Source organism: Phodopus roborovskii, unplaced genomic scaffold (genome assembly GCF_943737965.1).
Source record: "Phodopus roborovskii unplaced genomic scaffold, PHOROB, whole genome shotgun sequence".
Lineage (NCBI taxonomy): Eukaryota > Metazoa > Chordata > Mammalia > Rodentia > Cricetidae > Phodopus > Phodopus roborovskii.
This window is the reverse complement of record NW_026125052.1, coordinates 34,413,741-34,434,150: the sequence shown is the minus strand read 5'-3', so window position 1 is coordinate 34,434,150 and position 20,410 is coordinate 34,413,741. Positions and strand designations below refer to the sequence as shown.

Below are 20,410 nucleotides of genomic sequence, written 5' to 3'. Positions count from 1 at the left end.
AAGAAGAATGTCACTACTGAGATGTGATTAAAGCTGCATGGTTCTGGACAGACAGGCCTGGTCCCAAGCGTTCTCAGTGTTCTTTCCATGGTGGGGGCTAGACTACTTGCAGTGCCTAGTTCCAGGACTTGGAATGTGGAACAATACGATACCCTCCTTCTCAATGTCAGTACCTTGTTGGGAGGTTGTGGGAGGCATGCCTCCTGGTCAGCTTTGAAATAGGACTTCAAAACAAGTGATGGCAGGAATGGATTAATACATTGGAGTGAAAATTGTTGAGTTTTGTGGGATATTTGTTTGCACTGACAATTCCGAGATTTCTAATAAAGTTAAACCTTGAAACATAGGCAGGGTTGGTGATTGGGCTGACTGGAATTATCCATAGAGGACCAAGGGAATTGTATAGAAAGGAACAGAAAGAGAAGGAGAGGTTTGGAGAGGTTTCAAGGGCTTTTTCCAATCTGGAAGTGTGGAGAGGCAGGGTCATCTCCACATCTCATTCCTCCATTGCTCTTTGGATCTATCAGGTGTTTACCTTAATACCTAACACCCAACTTTAATAATAAAGCAATGTAAGTAATTGTTTCATCTGGTGCCTGATGTTGGACACCAAGTGTAGTTAGATTTCTTTTGGCTGACGGCCCCAAATAATAATAATAACATGGACACTTAATAATTGTGAAAGCTTTGCTTTAGCTTAGGCTTGTCCCACTAGTTCTGTAACTTACATTAACCTATTTTTATTAATCTACATTCTGCCATCTAGCTCTGTTACTGCTCCTCTGTACCGTATGTCTGATTTCTTCAGTGTCTCATTGGCCTCTCTAGCACCCCTAGATTTTCTGGAGTTCCCCTCTCTGCCCGAAAGTCCCACTTAGTTTCTCCTGCCTAGCTGTTTGCCATTTGGCTCTTTATTAAACCAAGCACAGAGACACATCTTAACACAGTGTAAACAAATATTCTGTAACAGTTGAGTCCACTGCTGTAAATACAGCTGTGTTTCCCTCTAAAGATTGCAGCTAAGAAGTGCTATTACTCCCAGGGCTATTGGATGCTTTGTGTAGGTGTGGATCTCACTTGGTACTCTTGTACTCCTCAGAAGGAGCTTCTGTGCACGCTGCTGGGGATGGAACACCGTTTGTGGTGCACTAATGAAGTCTTCATAATTCTTACACCTGGCTACTCTGAACTGAGTCTGGATTTGTTCTCAGATGTTTCCCTGCTTCAACTTTCCCATTTCCACTGATGGGTTAAGCTGAGCCTCCTGCACAGTACACTACGGCTCCTGTTTACTTCAATAGTTGCTATTGCTGTCTTGAGTTTGTTGTAAATGGAGATAGTGCTTTGTTTCCTGGATGCCCAGTCCCTAAATAATCACACAGAAGTTTAATATTAATTATAAACTGTTTGACCTATATAGCTGAGGCTTATTTCTATTCATCTATATTTTGCCATGTGTCTTTGTGACATTACCTGTTCTCAGGGACATATGTTGCCTCTGGCACCTCCCAGACTCCATCCACCCATCCACTCTTCTCTTTACCTGTATTTTCAGTTTGGCTCTCCTGCCTGGTTCCATCCTGCCTTGCTATAGACCAAATCAGCTATTTCATTAACCAATGGGAATAAAACATTCACAGCATACAAAAGGGCTATCCCACAGCAGTCTCTGCAATGTTTAATGTTCTTGGTGTGATTTTTCAATCTTAGACATTACAGTTTTCAACCTTTGGTTATCAGGTAGGTAGGGGTGTGTGTGTGTGTGTGTTGTGTTTCTCTTTAACTTTGTTGACTTGGAATTTGTTCATACTACAGCTTTTTTCCTCTGCAATTCTGAGTTTTGATCTCAGCCCTCACAAGCTAAGCAGGCACTCCACTACTGTGCCACACACTCTCACTTCTTTTTGTTTTTATTTTGACAGGGGTTTCAATAAGTTACCCAGCCTGGCCCAGAACTTACTCTGTAGCCCTGACAGACCTTGAACTTGTGATTGTGATCTTCTTGCCTCAGTTTCCTAAGTAGCTGGAATTACAGTCCCTTGGCATACTCTAATTTCTAATGCCCTTCCCTACCAGTTCTAATTTGTGGGCTCTTTGGATGCCAGACATTGAGAATCTTATCCCTTTGTGTTGAGTGTTTCTGTCATACACATTCTTTCTCCCTATTTCTGGGTTGAAGTCAAGTTGCATTTGTCTGTTTGGTTCTATCTTTTTTGGGGAGAGTTGGGTTTTTTTTTTTTTTTTTTTTTTTTTTTTTTTTCTTTTTTGTTAATTGTTTTGGCACAGGGTTTCCCTGTATAGTTCTGGCTGTCCTGAAACTTGCTCTGTAGACCAGGCTGCCCTCAAACTCACAGAGATCTACCCGCCTCTGCTTCTCAAGTGCTGAGATGAAAGGCGTGGCCCACCACTAGCCTTCTTGGTTCTGTCTTCTAGGTGACATTTGGGCACGTGGTGAGCCATCAGCATCGTCTTCGTGAGGGTCAGGCTTTGTCTTACCTCTCGGTTATTTCACTACTGAGGTCCATTGGGTCTCAATTTCATCACTGCTGGAAACAAAAGTGATTTCTGCACTTAAACATTTCTTTGTTATTAAGACGAGGTCTTAATATAAGTAGCATTGCACTTTGACACTTTACAAGGTAATGCTAGAATCTCTATGACTCTAGGGTCAGGAATACTTTATACTGAGAACAAACTGGGCAGGCAGGCATGGTGGCATATCACTGTAATCCTAACACTTGATGTAGCAGTAAAATCAAGCAAAAAACAAACAAAAATTGAAAATATTACTTCAAGAAGACACTTGCCTCATAAAACCATTAAATCTTTTTTTTGTTGTTGTTGTTTTTTGTTTGTTTGTTTTTGTTTTTGGTCACAAAATATGCTTGAGCATTTCAGAAAAAAGAAACAGATGTTGTTGTTGTGTTCATAAAAGACACAGTGGTCAGAGAGATTAATTTCACACACTAGATAAAAGTAGGGATAGACAGTGCTAAGCAGTACCTGGATGTCCAGCAACAGGGCCTTGCTTGTGGCTGTTGTCAGAGTCAGTTGGCTAACCCATCTAGAAAGCTATTTGATGTCATGTCACATTCTTCATAGTGCCATTTGTAATAGGAAAACAAACCTAAACCAACTGTCTTAGCTAGGGTTTCTGTTGCAGTGAGGAGACACCATGACCATGGCAACTCTTAAAAGAAAGCATTTAATTGGGGTTGGCTTACAGTTCAGAGATTTAGTCCATTGTATGCATGTGCTGGAGAGTTCTATATCCAGGATTGGCAGACAGCAGGAAGATAGTGAGACACTGGGCCTGGGATCATCTGAGACCTTAAAACCCACCTCCAGTGACAGACTTCCTCCAACAAAGTCAGGCCTACTTCACCAAGGCCACGCCTCCTAATAGTGCCGTTCCCTATGGGTCTGTGGGGTCTGTTCTCATTCAAATGACCACACCATGCACCAGGTAGGTAGGGAGAGATTATGGAATACTTGTTGTATGAAATGTTACATAGCATACATGAGGGAGGTCTGAATGGTGATTACTTGGAGAACACAGGCCAGAAAAGATGGCTGGGATATAGAAGTTACTGTTAGGATATACTAGGTCTCCAGCTAGGTTTCCAGTCTCTATTGCTTTTATATTTAGATATGTGTTGTTTGAGTTCTCAAGTAAGTTATAAAATACTGTGAGATAATTGAAATGGTAGGATCTTCTTGCAAGCATCTAAACTCACAAGGAAGCTCTACTTAGTGCTTCACATGGAAGGAAAGAGAAGTCTTAGGCTCATAACAGAGCCAAAAGTGGAGTATGTGTGATAAGAGCTAGTAACTGTGTGTGGCTTATTAGACCGCATGCTCTGGTAGGCAGAGCAGAGCACAGGGCGTCTTGTGAAGCACGGTTCTCTGCAGTACTTGCTCTTTGACCTAAGCAAAGCTGAAGTTTGCAGCCGTGTTCTTGGCGGTCTTCATGAGTAAGTGCTCCCAGCTTTTTTCTGAATGTCTTTGTGTGACTGCTGTCAGTTATTTGTGTTTTTGATGAAATATTTGGTCTTTGGCCCATTTTTCAAAAGTAGAGAGTCTGTTTAGTGTGGACTTCTGTTTTTACATCTAGCACCTTGAAGCCATCCTTAAGATCCTTTCTGTGTTTGGAGTTTGGATTGTTTGGTTTTGTAGGTTCTCATTACTCAGTCCAAGGTGCAAAACTCCTGATCCTACAGCTCCATCAGACAAAGCACATCATGTCACCCAACTGGTTTCTGTATGTTAGATTTGTCCTGTTCTCTCCTTATTCTCTCTTCCACTGGTAGTGTGTTTCAAGTCCGTGTGAATTTCTAAGACATTTTCATTGCATTTGCTTTTCTCTCATCAATATCAGAAAGAAAAAAGGGGGGAAGAAAAAAAAAAAAAAACAGTTTTTTTCAACCCATGGTGGTTGTTTTTCTCTCTTCTGGACCTGTCTTTTACCATGTGCTTTTTCTTTCTTTCCATGAATGCTGATGCTATGAAATTTATTATCTCATTTACTGCTACTGCTGTCTTGACTCTTGCTAGAGTTTGCTCTGTGTCATGTATGTGGCTTAATCACAGGTAGGCGTATTTGAGGGCAGACATTGCCAGGATTGTCTGAACCCATAGACTCAATCCACTAAACACCTACATTTTGTTAGTATAGGTGATGTGATGATCTCATGCAGTAGTCCTGGCTGAAGAGCTGTTTGGTTTCTCTTCCAGTGGGCATCCCTACCATCAGATGGTGTGGGGCTGAGGGGGACTACAATGTCATGGTGATGGAGCTACTAGGACCGAGCCTAGAAGACCTCTTCAACTTCTGTTCAAGGAAGTTTAGTCTCAAAACTGTCCTGTTGCTTGCTGACCAAATGGTAAGACCCTGTTTCCTGAAGTGCACAGGCTGTGTAGGTCTTGGCATGTGCTTGCTGGCTAGATACAATAAATTACTGGGTTATGTTGGGCATGGTGGTACATGCTTTTAATCTCAAATCTTGGGGGACAGAGACAGGCAGATCTTTGTGGGTTCATGACCAGCCTGGTCTAAACATAGGTCATCAGGGGCTATGTGGTAAAATCCTGCCTCAAAAATTAATTACTGGGTTTCCATTTTTCCATTATTATACCCATTTGTGCATAGAAAGAGGAATTTGTTTAACGTTGGCTTCAGGATTAGAGACCAGTTTTTAGCTCATTTAATGGACTTCCCAGTTCTCTCAGGGAGCCCACATTGGACTGGTAGCTACTCTTGGGTAGTTTCCCTGAAAATTCTTGTTTATGGCTCATGCAGAGTCCAGCTGATGCAGGCCATTGTCACCTCAGCCTGCTCTCCATGCTGTTTCCACAGGAACCAAGGAGAAGAAATGTCTGGGTAAGGGGTGGGATAGGTAGAATAAGAGCTGAAGATACCTTGAGAGATCACTACCCTAACTGAAATCACTGTGCTCTCCAGAAAGCAGAGCATGTCTAATGTGAGCCTCACTGCCAAGCAGCCTCCTGGTCCAGCATGAACACTGGAGAGTCATCTCCTCTTTGTTTCTCTGTTTGTAGATAAGTCGTATTGAGTACATTCATTCGAAGAATTTTATCCACCGAGATGTGAAGCCAGATAACTTCCTCATGGGGCTGGGAAAGAAAGGCAACCTGGTCTACATCATTGACTTTGGTCTGGCCAAGAAGTACCGAGATGCCCGCACCCATCAGCATATCCCCTATCGAGAGAACAAGAACCTCACAGGGACGGCACGCTATGCCTCCATCAACACGCACCTTGGCATTGGTGAGCCCTGACATATGGATGGAACACTTGACTTAGTGTACCTTTAACATGATCGTCCTTAGCAGCCTAGGGTTGTAAGCCAGTGTGGTGATGAGAGAGGTCTGGAGGCTGTCAGCCAGCCTTTATGGTAGACCAGCAGATTTGTGCAACTGCTGTTGTCTTTATTTTGCTGGGTGCGGTGGGGTAGGGTAGGCAGAAGCTGGCTTTATCAGCAGTTCTCCAAGATGTTGCGGTTGCTTGCCTGAAGTGTTATGAAGGTTTCTTCAATGTCATGTAAGGGACAACTTCTGGTGATGTAATTTTGCAAATACATTTTTCTGTTACTCTTGAAGTTTTATTTCCATTTTCTTGCTTGCCAGGTGTTGTTTTTATACACACCAGATACACATGCTATCCTTGACATAGTTCCCTTTTCTTTCCAGAACAATCTCGAAGGGATGACTTGGAGTCTCTGGGGTACGTGCTGATGTACTTCAACCTGGGCTCTCTCCCCTGGCAGGGGCTGAAGGCCGCCACCAAGAGGCAGAAGTATGAGAGGATCAGTGAGAAGAAGATGTCCACTCCCATTGAAGTGCTGTGCAAGGGCTACCCTTGTGAGTCCCTCACACCCGCCCCCATGTTAACTAGATGTCTGTGCAGAGAGCCTCACCTTCTGTTAGAAGAATCGTGTGAAAGAGGCACACTTTTTTTATATGAAGGTGGCAGTTGGACCTGGTTTGTTTTGTTTTTCCATCCCTGAGCACTTTTTGTCTAGAAGGTGTCCTGTAAGGCCCAGGAGAGACTGCAAAGAGGCAGGACTGAGCCTGGAGAGGTGACCTACATGGATAGGAAAGAAGGAAAACAGTGGGAGACCTAACTTCTCCTTAACTGACCGCACTTTACCCCTGTTCCACCTCCCAGAGCCATTTCCCAGGAGTTTTCCTGTTTGTGAGATTGCTCCTGGGGTAGAAGTGCCCTCAATGACTACATATTGCTCTCTAGTGTTGACCTTTCGGGAGGTGTGGAGGGTGTTAGATATGGGACCCAGGGCCTCACATGCTATGTAAGCTTTGTACCACTCAACTGTACTTTTTTTTTTCAAGCAGTCTCCCAAGACCTGATATTTTTAAATAATATGAGAAATTTTCAAATTTCATCTTTGATGTCTTTGTTATATGGCACTCTAGGAGGTGAACTTGGTGAATAGATAGAACTACGGCCACCATTGGTAGCTCTGACTAGCTTCGAGTTTCTTGTTTTTTAGCTGAATTTGCCACATACCTGAATTTCTGCCGTTCCTTACGTTTTGATGACAAACCTGACTACTCCTACCTGAGACAGCTCTTCAGAAATCTGTTCCATCGCCAGGGCTTCTCCTACGACTATGTGTTCGACTGGAACATGCTCAAATTTGTAAGTGACATTGCTAGAGCATTGGATGACAACAGCCTGGTCCTCAGGAGGCTGGGCTGGGTTTTTATGGAAAGCTGTGCTGTCTGTGCAAGGCACAGTGAAACTGAAAGAAAGCCATACATACCTGGTAGAACTCGGGCCTAGAGACCGGCCACTTTGCCTGTGAGAGTACCGAGAGGGAAGACACTGAGTGAGGCAGAAACCTCGATAGCATTTGGGGCTGGAGAGATAATACAGTGGTTAAGAAGCTCTTGCTTCTTTTACAGAGGACCTGGGTTCACTTCTTAGGACCATCTAACGCCAGTTCTGGGGGATCCAGTGTCCCTTTATGCCCTCTTCTGGCCTCTGTGGGTACTGCATGACAAGGTTCATTTACTTACATGGCAACAAAACATACTAAATAATAAAACCACTGGCATTTATATGACAAGGTTCATTTACTTACATGGCAACAAAACATACTAAATAATAAAACCACTGGCATTTATGGATATGCATAATAAGCTGTGATGAATGTCTACATACACAGAGTCAGCTGCTTATGGATTGGTATTACATAGTTGAGAAGCTTGCCTGCTGCTCTCCCTTCTTATTTTCTTTCCCTTCCCCTCTCCTCCTTTCTCTTTTTCCTTAATTTTTAGGGAGTAAAACTACATGTAGTTTTATTTTTTCTTTTAAGATTTATTTATTAGCACACAGTGTTTTGCCTGCATGTATGCATGCATGACAGAAGAGAGCATCAGATCTCATAACAGATGGTGTGACCCACCTTGTGGGTGCTGGGAATGAACTGAGGACCTCTGGAAGAGCAGCCAATGCGCTTAACCTCTGAGCCATCTTTCCAGCCCGAGAATTTGCTTTTTAAGAGTGTGGGTGTGTATATATATTATGCATGGTTCTTTCAAGGTCAAAAGAGGAGGTCAGATACCCTGAAACTGGAGTTAGAAGCTATTGTAGTAAGCTTCTGTGTGGGTGCTGAGAACCAAACCCAGGTCCTCCTCAAAGAGCAGCAAGTGCTCTTAATCACTGAATCCATTCATTGCTCCGACCATGAGTTTTATTTTGAAGTTTGTTGTTGCCTTGGTTAGTCTTGAACTCCTAGGTTTAAACTGTCCTCATGCTTTGGCTTTCCAAGAGGTGTGGTGATAGGAGATGTTATTCTGTAAATATGTTTCTCTTATTGGTTAATGAATAAAGCACTGTTGGCCAATAGGAAAGGGCGGTAGGAGGGACTAAGACAAGGAGGAAAGAGGAAGTAGTAAGGAGTCAGCATGTAGAGACTGGCAAGTACAGAGGTCCGGGCCCACTCCGGTAAGATGAGACCACGTGGAAATACTTAGATTAATAGAAATGGGTTAATATTTAAGACAGAGCTAGCCGATAAGAAACGAGTACCTGGCCAACAGCGTTATATCAAACACAGAGTCTTGGTGTGTTATTTGGGGCTGGCGCCGCAGTGGGTCCAGGCCGGCAGGAAAAACCTACTTGCAGCAGTGTGGGTATTGCTTGCCCTGTGCCCACCTTAGAAGATTTTCTGTTATAATTTCCATCACCAATTTCAGGCAGGGATTCAGCTGCCTATGGTGGCATTGCATGACATTCTGGACTAGTAGGAAGCCTGGTGGTCTCCTTAAGCCTTCTATCCAGCACCCCTCCCCCCATCTCCAATCCAGTGTACATCTCAAGGGCCTTAAAAGAGTCCCTGGAGTAAAGTGCCTGGTATTCAGTCTGAATTTGATACTGTAATCATTCAGACATTGCTGCTACAATTAAAGGCTTTGTGAAACTTTCATGTCTATTTTCATTGAAAATTTGTTCATGGTCTGGGTGTGATGGCTCTCACAACTTAAATCATTCAGAGAGCAAAGATGGGCAGGTCTCTTGAGTTTGAGGCCAACCTAGTAGACTGCATAGCACCAAGACAGCCAGGGATACAAAGTGGCTGTGAACTAGAACTACATGTGTGGGTCTAGTGTCGCTTGTGTATATGTAGACCAACCAAGGCCAGAAGGAGACTTACTCTATGGGTGAACTGTCTCGGGAGAGACCTTGTGTTTCCGCCGGGGTGGGGATTCAAGAGACAGCTAAGTCTATAATGAAATAGGTTACACAAAGAAGTGGCCTATGCTTGCAGACCCTGCTGACAGTGATCAGGATAATACTCTGGCTCTGGTTTCTGGTCCAGCATAAACCTGACTCCCATCCTTGCTGTTGGCCTGTGTCTAGAAAGGTTGGCATTGCTATGGCACAGCATCGTCATGGTGTCTGGACTCAGCCTAGGCCCTTGTGACTCAGTGCTGAGGCCTTTGCCTTGCTCTCCTCCCTGTCTCAGGCAGTCTCCCTTTCCTTCCCTAATACACTAGCGTGCCGACATTGATAGGTAGGGAATAAAGTGACAGCCTGTATGTGTGACTTCCAGTATGGTAGGGTATGAAGAGGGACTATGGCCTTCATGGGTATTATGCAGGCATCATCTTTGTGAAGAAATGTTCTGATTTCTCTATTGGTATGGGTGGTTTCAAAGGGCAATCTTGTCCCAGGTGCCCTTTGGTGTTTTTCAAGGGGTTGGGGCCAACCAAAAGCCTTAGGGATTTAGCTTTAAAACAAACAAACAAAAACCCAAGACCCCTTTCCTAATGTTTATCCTAATCTTTATTCCTCAGGGTGCCAGCCGAGCTGCAGATGATGCTGAGCGGGAACGCCGGGATAGAGAGGAACGATTAAGACACTCCCGGAATCCAGCCACCCGTGGCCTCCCTTCTACAGCTTCCGGCCGTCTTCGGGGAACCCAGGAAGTGGCTCCCCCAACGCCCCTTACCCCTACCTCACACACGGGTAAGCACACCTCTTAGCATGTTCTACCAAACTAGGGCCTCTGTTTTATGTTTGTTGACTTGCTGACCACCCCAGTACGTGGCCTCACAAGGATTCTGGGCCAACCAATTCAGGGTTGTATACCCATTTCAGTCAGTCGCCGTTCTGAAGATAGATAGGACTAGGGCACAGCCCATGATGTCATCTTTCGAAATGGCGTGGCAATACACACCTTTAACCCCAGAACTTGGGAAGCAGAGACAAGATGGTTTTCTGTGAATTTAAAGCTAGCTTAGTTTACATAGTGAGATCTTGTCTCAAAGAAAAGAAAGAAATGTCCCTCTCATAAGACTTGGTCTGAAGATTGAATTCCCTGAAATTTGTTGATACTAGCTGTTTCCTAGATAAAGTTTTGCTCTGATGAGGCTGGAGAGATGGCTAAGAGCACTGTCTGATCTTCAGAGGATTGGGTTCATTTGCTGGCCCCCACATAACAGCTTTTACACTTGGGTACTACGTGCACATGATACACAGACATGTGTAGGCAAAACACCCACACATATAAAATAAGTTTTTAAAAAGTTTTGCTGTGCTGGGTAGGGTGGTACACACCTTTAATCCCGGCCAGCACTTGGGAGGCAGAGGCAGGTAGATATCTGAGATCAAGGCCAGCCTGGTTTACAAATCAAGTTCAGGGCTGCCAGGACTGTTACACAGAGAAACCCTGTCTCAAAAAAAAATTATTTTCTTTCTCTCTCATAATACTTATTTTTTTTTTTTTTCAAACCTTTGACTACTTGGGTCTGACAAGTTTTGCTAAATGTTGAGGTCTTAGAATGCGTCCCTGCTTCCATCAGGGTCTTGGGATTGCTGGGCATTTGAGTTGGTTGTGTGTGTCTCTGAGCCTGTGTACTTGGCTAGGGCTCATGAGGTATTTATTTATATGCGTGTGGGTGTTTGGCCTCCAAGCGTATGTGCATACTGCATATGTTCCTAGTGCCGTGAAGGTCAGAAGAAGGCATTAAGTCTCCTGCAACTGGAGTTAGGGATGGTTGTGAGCTGCCATGTGGGTACTAGAAACTAAAATGCGTCCTCTGTAAGAGCAAGCAAGTACTCTTAACCACTGAGCCATCTCTCCAGCTTCAGCTAGAGAGATGTTAAAGAGCCAAGAGTACTCAGTAATTGTGGCTTCTCTTCATCTTTTCCAGCCAACACCTCTCCTAGGCCCGTCTCTGGCATGGAACGAGAACGGAAAGTGAGCATGCGGCTGCACCGTGGGGCACCAGTCAACGTCTCCTCATCTGACCTCACGGGCCGACAAGATACCTCTCGCATGTCCACCTCACAGGTATGTATGTAGAACTCACTGAGGCCTGGATGCACCAGACTCTGGGGTCACTGTGTGCAGACACTGGTTTTCTCCCTTACCTTGCCTTAAGGACTGACCTTACAAGTTCACAGGAGTGGGGTGACACTTGTGAAGAGCGCATTTCCTTCCTTCCCCTACTTTTCCTCATTTTTCAGGATGCTTAAGCAGTTAGGCTTCTAATTACGTTTTGCTTCTTGGTTAGAGCCTATGACTAGCTGGGTTTCTAAAGGGTTTATTTCCCAGCTAGGACTATAATGGGCTATGAAGTGCGTGTAATGCTTTTTTATTTCTGCTGCTCGATTTCAAAGGGACATCCCTATCCTGCCCCGCCGCAGTCCCTACCAGTGAGACATCGTATGCCTACTTGCTCATACCTCTTGTTGGGGAGAGGTCTGTAGTAGGCACACAGCTGTTTTACAACTCCACTTGTGTTTACTATAGAGGATCTCCTTAGCAAAACACCAGGGAAGGCGGTCCCTGTGAGGGATCCTGGGCAGTAGCATCCTTGGAGGTGCCAGACTTTAAGGCATCCTTTTCTGCTGGCCTGTCTTACCTCTGATGAGGGAGGTGCTCAGGGATAGTTTGGACTAGTTTCCAGGCCCTTCCTCCTAGCTACTCCCCTGTCTACATCCAAGTCCTCCCTCTTGCTGTGCTTTTGCTGCTGTTCTGCATTCAAAACTGCTTTGTTCAACAGACTAGAATAACATTAGGTTTAAGCACACTTGTGACGATATCTCTCTGGCTTACTGTGAGACCTAGTATGGTATTTGAGTAGGTAAGGACTGATACGCGTGTTGAGTCACACCTCGAGCGAGATCCCTGGGATTTCCTGGGCTCCGGCCACACCTAGAACTGTCCTGATGGAAATCAACTGTTAAAATGTGTTCCTGTGCATTTCTGGTTTGCCAGAAATGATGGGTTTTATATGGTAATTTTTTCCTGAAGAGACAACAGATGTAGGGAGTTTGACAAGGGATAACTTAAGTTGTGGGCCTTGAACATCATGAGGAGATTGAGTCCCTTGGTGTGTATACTCTTAACAGATCCCTCATGGAAGACTTAACAGTTTTGTTTTGCTTTCACATAAAACCATTGTGTTCACATTAGGAAGTAGTCCAGTTTTGCCTGTTCATCTATAACCCATGATGTGGTAGACCCTGGCTGGATTTGGACATTTCCATGCCAGCAGATGGACAGATTAAGAAAAAGATGGCAATGCCAGTCTTTTTGTTTTGTTTTTGTTTTAGTTTAATTAAAAAAATGAAGCATCTGGTAGTTTGGGATCCAGGAGGGCAGTGGAAAAGTCAGGGGGTTCTATGGATGCCAAGAGGACACAGGTACAGTTCAGCTTATTCTTGCCAAGGCTGTGGCTGTGGCTGCCTTGTCATTAAGGTGACAGAGACTAGCATTCTTCTCCACGTGGTTAACTTGTACCTGAGAGTCAAGTCTCTGGTTGCTTGGTTTCTCGTGTTTCTGTGGAGATTATTAGCAGGCTTGGATATGGTTGGATGGGTCTCTTCCTAGCGTTTGTTAGTTTTTCATTTGGCTACCTTGGGGGTTCTCTAGAGACTGCTTGTGTTGTAGTTGTCTCCAGATGCTCAATTTATGTTCACAGCTGCACCTTTGGGGGAGTTTTGCTGACACTAAAAGGCAGCTGTCCTCCAGGGCATCCCTTTCATGCATGGTGTAACTAGCATCAGTGTACTGATCTTCTACGAGGTGCTTCCTTCTCCACTCTTCAGGCCCTCAGTTAAGCATCTGCTCTGAGGTTTGGAAATTAAAGGCTAGTGGGGTTCCTCCAGGCTTGACAGGCCAGTGGTAACTTCTCCCTAGAGAGTTGGGGTTCAAGTAAGAATGTGCCATGTACTTAGCACAGTGAGCTGGAGAGTACTGTGTTACTTGCTGTAAGAGCACACATCTTTTGCTAAGCTTCCTTTATCTACAACTGCTGGTTTTCTATAGCTGGTGCATCCTGTATGTTACAGTGTGATACCTACAAGTCCTTACACCCAGTTAAAGCCAGTCTTAGAAATATCCGATGTCCTTATCCACGTCTGATGACGATAAGGTGCAGGTCACTGGAGTGGCCTCTTCTCTGCAGGACCGAACCTCAGCCTCATTCAGGCTTTGCCTGCAAGCAGCTGCTTATTCCTTGCATCTTCCCTTCCCTAAAGAGCACTTGCATCAGGGAGACTGTTTTCTGTGAGTTTGCTATCATTAGCCAAAAGAACAAAGGCTTTGCCGGGCATCTGATCATTGGATCACTATTGTTTTTCCTTGGTCTCCTGTGTAGCACAGTTCAAAATATGCCAGTTACTGCTTTTGATACCTCACTTAATCCACATCTGCCCTAAAAGCTCATCCTGGTGTTCTCACTAGGGGCAAGTATGTCCCATGGGTGTATCCTGGGAGGTACTGTCCCACCAGCTGCTGCGTAGTGCTGTGAAACCAATTTTTAGGGTTTTTCCAGCCCCGCCGTCCACTAGACTTCAGTTTCTGTAGAGCACGGTTAGGAAGGTTCTGCTGGAACAGCAATGGCCATTTTTACCGAGGGTCATGAGAGACTGATGAGTTCATGTACTGTGTGGAGATACTTGCCATTAGCTGAAGTTCCCAAAGAGTCTGTCGGTGTCTTGACTTGGTGAAGGCAAGGGGCACATCAAGACTCGGGTTCAACACAGGCAGTCAGGGGACCAGGATCTCATGTGCTGGTCTGGCCAGCAGGACACTTACCAACAGCTGTCTTTTCCCCACCTCAGAATAGCATTCCTTTCGAACACCACGGCAAGTAGCTGCTCGTCTCCATCGGAAGGCAGCACTGGGTGAGTGTGCTCAGGGTGGGGCTCTGCAGGTAGCAGGTTCCAGGCAAGGTGGGAGCGTCTCCCACCTGTCGTCTGGGCTCGATGGTGGGCTGGGCTTGCATGCCAATTGCTGGAGGTAGAATGAGGCTTCTTCTGCTTATTGAGTAGCTTTGGTGAGCTGCCCAGTCTGGGGGGTTACTGGCATCCTTAGACTCTGTGCACCAAGTGACCTTAGGGGACCATCCTGCCTTCTCACCTCCCTGTGATTGCATTCGGTGTGCTGGAACTGCCCTCGGGCCTGGCTGGCTCTGGGCAGATGTGCTGGCACGTGTGTCTGTTGTACTCAGCTGAGTGGTGCCATGCTTGGTATTGGGCTTTCTTGAGCTCTTGCTACATGCGGACTCCTGGTGGTCTTTGCCCATCCTGGCCTTTTCAGTCATCCCTCTTCCTCTCCTTCATTTATCTCTGTCCTCATTTTGTGTTTCTTTCCAAACTTGGTACCTGCCCAGCCATCTTGTCCATGCAGCTGTTGTCTATTAATCCAGCCACAGTCACCTGCTACCCTGCCGTCACTGCATGGCTGGGAGTCCACGCTGAGCTTCTTTCTTGTTGGCCACATGGCACTTGGTTCCTTCCATCAGAGGCTTGAGCTTTGGTGGGGGTTGTGCTGCTGGGAGATCTGCTCTATTTAACACATATGTGCACTCTTGGAAATGTGTTGATAAGAATTGCTTTTCGTATCTTCATAAGGGATATGCCTGTTTCAGAGCTCCGAGTTCTTTCCAGGAAGGGAGGCTGGGAGCGGGTGTCACTGCTCCACTGGGATCTACAGGAGCACAGCGCTGCAGTTTCCTTGCTTGCATGCCTCCTCTTTCCCCATCTTCCTGTCCTGTGCTCTGCTCAACCACTGTCCTGGCTACAGAGGGCTTTCTGTGCAGCCAGGGGTGAAGGTGTTTAGATTGAAGCCAGGTGGCAGTGTGTCCCTTCCCTCCCAGGCTCTATTGTGTTATGTGCGCCCAAACGCCTGGCTGGCCTGTTCCTTTGGCCTCATGCTGACCTTGTCCTGTGCTTTGGCTCCGACAGATTCCCGGTCGGGTGGCTTCCAGTGGTCTTCAGTCTGTCGTGCACCGATGAGAACTCTCCTTTTTGCTGTGAAGGGCAGACAATGCATGGCTGATCTACTCTGTTACCAATGGCTTTACTAGTGACACGCCCCCCGGTCTAAACCCGAAATGTTAACGCCGGGAGCTCTCCAGGCCACTCACCCAGCGATGCTCATGGGGAATCAAAACACAAACTAAATGGACAGGCTCCAAGAGCTGCCATCGCCAGGGGCTGCACCATGGCCCCATGTGAGCTCAGTTATCATGGGGCTGGAACGAAGAGCAGAGGCTGGGAGACCATTGCAGAGAGAACCCGACTCCCTGTGAAGAGCCTCTCAGCTCCCACCAGTGGTGGCGGACCTGCACTCCCTGACGATCCCACCGCAGCTACCAGTCTTCTACTTGGTTAAGACAGTTTTGTATCATTTTGCTAAAAATTACTGGCTTAAATCTGTGTAAAGAAATCTGTCTTTTTATTGTTTCTTTCTTGTCTGTTTTTGCGGTCTTAAAAAAGATGTTGACCTTAACTAAGACATGCTGGCTTGGAGCTTCTGTGTAAAATGGAGGCAGGCAAGAGAGGGGCACATGTGAGTGTCAAGGATGATGTGTGTTGTTTTGTTTTGTTTTCTCGTGTTGTGCTGTTCACTCTGGAAAGGAAATACTCATCAGCTGTGTATGCGTGTGTGTTTTGTGGGCTCCCATCAGCCTCATTTGGGCATCTTGCTTACTCTTCCCCACTGAAAACTGATGAACCTGCAATCATCAGAGCAGGTAGAGTGCAGCTGCCGTGGAGCGAGGGTGCGGCGGGCAGGCATGTCCTCAGCAGAGCACTGTGGCATGACAGCCTCCCCCAGGAGGCAAGAAGAAGTCAAAAACCCTGAAGAGGTCAGTAGGGGCTGCTGGAGAGTTCCAAGATTGAAAGCTGAGCTTGTGTTTCTGGTTTCTGGGGAGAGGATTGCTGTTATGGTAGTGTTGGTTGCCTCTATGCCTTTGAACTTGGGAAGTTGCCGAACAGACTGAGTACTCTCTCTGCTCAGAGCCCAGGGAGCAGGCTGTCCTAGACACTATGGTTTGCCCAAAGGAAGGAACCAGTGGCCAAAGGGAATCAACCTGGAAGTGCCAAGAAGCAGGTGACTGCCTACCTGAATCTAGACCCTTCACCTCCAGAAAGGTGTGGTGCCACGAGCTTCGTGATCTTCAGCTGGACACATCTGTGGGCTGGGCTACTCTGCCGCTGGCGGTTAGGATGCCAACATGTTCTTCCCCACTATGAGCACCGGATTGGAAAAGATAGCAGGACCTGAGCTCCCTGTCTGAGAAGTGGGTTGTAGTACATGTGTGTGGTCCCATCTCTTATTTTCCCTGTCTGCCTGTGGAGAGAGTTATGCTGGGTACCTGGCTCCTTGTTTAGGTTTGGGCTCTAATGGTGCCACCATAGCTTCTCCTTTCTTCCCAGAGTTCCCCAGTACTGAGCACTGGGGTGGGGGGGAACACACTGCTGATGTGGTAGCATCCCAGAATGTGGCTGTTAGTTGTGCCAGCCAGCCATCTGAGCCTGTGGGTGCTTCTTTCTGAGTCCTGAGCTGGTTACTCTGCAAGCATTTTAGGGTGCAGGGACTTGACTGGGTGGGGCTGTGTGTCTGGGAGTGCAGAGGGAGGTTGGGAGGGTTGGGCAAGTTTGAGATTTTTGTTGCAAATCCTTTATCAAAGTTGGGCCTCCTCTCTCCCATGGCAGGCCTGCCTGGCAAGTGTTCTTTGTAGATACCTGTGGTGCCAGAGGGGTATCGGGGTGGCCTTGAGACTGATCCAGGTTCAGCCTGGCCCTGTTGGGTTGCGCTGAGATGAGGCCCATTGTGAGTCCTCCAGGGTGTGGCTCTGACGGTTCTTGCCTAATATTTAATCCCATCATGACTCGCAGGAAGCGTAGTTAGAATGTGTGTATCAACCTGTGTCTTGGTGACCAGTCTCTGAGCTGTGCGTTTGTACTACCACTGTATTTGTGTACTTTAACAAAATTGTGTAAATAATAAATTCATAATGACTTCTACCTTTCTTCCCTCCCCTTTGTGTGGTCTTTCTTTTAGCAGCTGGGTTTTCAGTATGTGTAATACACATGAAAGTCAACTTGGTGTGGGTGGTGGCTCTGAGATTTAAGTCTTTCTGTAGCCCAGGCTGTCCTGGAACTCTGAGTAATCCTTTCCCCGGTATTACAGACCCAGTAAAGCTAACTTGTCCAGGGTGACATCCTGCTTGTCCTTTGTCGGTCTCTGGGTATTGGAAAGCTAGTTGGAGTAGATGCCAAAAAGGTGGCTCCCACCTGGACTCTGGTGTACGTGGGTGGGTGGTGTTCTTAGGAGTTTACTTAATGGATAGTGGCAGTTCTGTGAGCCCTTCTATGCTCACCTTACGAGATAGAAGCCTCTAACCTACATAACCCTCTGTGTTGGTGCCTTAGATTTTTGCCTTGCTGGGGGGGGGGGAATCTGGAGTGGGTGTGTCCCACCCCCTTAGTTCCTGACATACACGAGTTTCCTACAGGAGCACCCCTTTTGAAGGACAGGCACAGACTATCAGGCTGCTGAAACTAGGTCTGTTGCTGTTGTGGAGGCCTATCCTCTTGGGAATCCTCATCTGTACCCCATATCCTGGTGATCTTGGCCAATTGAATTTGGAGGCATTTGTAGCAGTCAAGTGCTGGCAGGATTTATGGCCCAAACCCACTTGGTAGTTCCCTGTATGTGACAGATGTGTACATGCTAGAGAGGGCAGCTCCTTCAATCTGTCTTGAGTTCTTGCCCCTCTAACCTCTACCCTTAACTTAGCACTGTCTCTTCCAAGGTACTTTTCATCTGTTCTACCTGTACCTTGAGCATCCCAAGCTGGCTTCTGACCTGCTTGGATTCCAGAAGGAACTCTGCTGTTCCAGTCCCTCCTTAGCTAGGGCAATGATTGTAAACCTGTGGGCCGCGACCCCTCGAACAACTGTGTCTCCAAAAATATCTGCACTGTGACTCATAACAGCAAAATTACAGTCATGAAGTAGCATTAAAAATAATTGTATAGTTAGAGAATCACTACAACATGGGAACTGTATTAGAGGGACTGTGGCATCAGGATGTTTAAGAACCACTGAAGTAGATGAAATACTATTCTGCCTACATTGGCACCTCCTCCTGTCTAGAACTTCTTCCTGTCACTGCCAGGCAAAGTGCAAGGGATGGGAGGTGGGGGGGTGGAAGCCCATAAGAATTCACTGTTAAGTACTGCTTTCCACCTTAACCTGTAAAAGTGCTTGTGCTAGAGGTGAGGGGGTCTGGACTTGGAGCTAAAGTGGACTGGCTGGACTGCACATCCGAGAGGCCGTTGTCTGCACTATAGATTGGGCGGTCCCACCGACAGCTGTGCATCTAGGTAGCCCAGCCCAGATTCCTCAGGGCAGTGCAGGGTCAGTAGCCACTAGCCACTAGGTTGCCAAGAGTAGGGTACAGGGATCCAGTAGGTTGGACAGCAGCAGCACATAAACCTAGCTCATTTGCCTCAGACTCTGATTTGAGGATGTCTTATCTGTTCCCCTGGACCTTTGCAATTATAGGTAGGTGTGGTTGGGCAAGTATCTCCATTGTCTCTCTGTTCAACCCCTACAGGGCAGTCACATTCAGTGTGTCCCCAGCTGCTGCCACAGCAGTTACAGGCAGGCACTCAAGTCCTCTTGGCTTCTCGCATCACCTGTTAGGGTTGGTCGCCACACTAGGTGCCCCAGCAGCCGTACTTTTGAGGACAGGGAGTTTCCTTTTGTCCAGTTGGAAAATAGCTCATTACAGGGCCCAGAGGCTACCACCCCGGGGTGTGAGTGGGGTCCCACCAGCATGTGCGGCTGATGAGATAGGACTTATGAAGGCTCCAGCCCAATGTGGACCTCTTCACTATGAAGAAGCATCTTCCTAAAAACAAAGACACAGCTCCCTCATCTTAACTATGGTTGCTTATGTTCACAAAGCCTGACCATTTTGCATTTCCTGACTGCTTCATGTTCTCACATTCCACATGCTCTGGGTGCAGGTGTAGAATCACCAAGTGGGAGGAGCAGCATGACCTGCAGGTTTAGGGTGTGAGGGGTTGGGAAGTCAGTCTGAGTGCAGATACTTCTAGGAACAAGCCCTCCCCGTCTCCCCCACCCCACCCCAAGAGCCACTCTGAACCAATGATTCCACCAGTATAATTCCTGCAGTTGGGTCTCCCGGGGTCCCTGAAGTGTGCTCCGGGCTCAGAGGTGGGCAGAGCCAGCCATGTCCATTGAGGTCTAGCGACCCTGTGCCAGAATGCTAACCCCTCCCTACCACTTTGTCTCTTTATGTGTAGTTTCTAGGGGTAGCTAATGGCCAGGGTTGGGGCTTGGCATGTCTTGAGGTCCTTGCCATTCCCACTTTCTCAGTGAGGTTGGCAAATGCGACCCCAAGATGCATGTGACCACAGCTTGCTCACCGGCAGACCTAGAGGGACCAAAGGCCAGATGGGAGAGGAGCCCCAGAGCCTTGAGACTGGGTCAGAGCTGCAAGCCCTTGGTCTCCTTATGGAGCTGAACAGGGCCAGACCCACCAGGGGTATGGGAGGCTGGACCCAGATATGAGCACTCGCCTCCTTTTCCTTGCAGAGGAGCAGGGATGTGGCGTCTCTCCGGCTGCATGCGGCCCGCCAAGGTGCCCGCTGCCGTCCCCAGCGCCCACGACGTACCACCTACTGAGGCGGCCCCAGCGGCCTCTGACCGGGCTTCCAGCCACGCAGGCTGCCACTGGCCACAGGGCAGGTGGGTGCGAGGTGCCCAGGGCGAGCCCGAGTGCTGAGCATGGGCTGGACAGAGGATGGGGAACAGAGATCAGCCGGTGCTGACCACATAGAGAAACTTACCAGCCCTTCAGAGGGGCGAATAAATGGAAGGCAGGAAACTTAACTTACACCGGAAGCCCCCACACAGTGAACAGAGCTTATGCTGTATCTCAGCTCAGTCTCATCACCCCTACGGGTTCCCCATGGCCTCCAAGTGCCACCCGGGCACCCCCTCTCTATGCCTATGAATGCTGTGGCTGCTGCATAAACCCTAGGGGCAGCAGAGGAGGTCACAGCAGGCAGAACTGGGAGAGCTAAT

The 20,410-nt window shown here is 47.1% G+C and overlaps 1 protein-coding gene across 3 annotated transcripts in view; it reads left to right on the top strand.

The window, feature by feature from the left end:
- Positions 1-20,410, top strand: part of Csnk1d (casein kinase 1 delta) — a 36,895-nt gene that overhangs the window by 15,903 nt on the left and 582 nt on the right. Inside the window, exons 3-10 of one of the 3 annotated variants that reach the window (XM_051182491.1) lie at positions 4,735-4,883; positions 5,560-5,788; positions 6,211-6,381; positions 7,032-7,180; positions 9,844-10,015; positions 11,203-11,342; positions 14,123-14,185; positions 15,248-17,314. In XM_051182491.1, the coding sequence (XP_051038448.1) occupies positions 4,735-4,883; positions 5,560-5,788; positions 6,211-6,381; positions 7,032-7,180; positions 9,844-10,015; positions 11,203-11,342; positions 14,123-14,155 (1,043 nt within the window). In that variant the 3' untranslated portion in view covers positions 14,156-14,185; positions 15,248-17,314. Of the gene's footprint in view, positions 1-4,734; positions 4,884-5,559; positions 5,789-6,210; positions 6,382-7,031; positions 7,181-9,843; positions 10,016-11,202; positions 11,343-14,122; positions 14,186-15,247; positions 17,315-19,918; positions 20,072-20,410 lie in introns of those variants that run through there. The other 2 variants (XM_051182478.1, XM_051182484.1) reach the window with 2 other exon arrangements.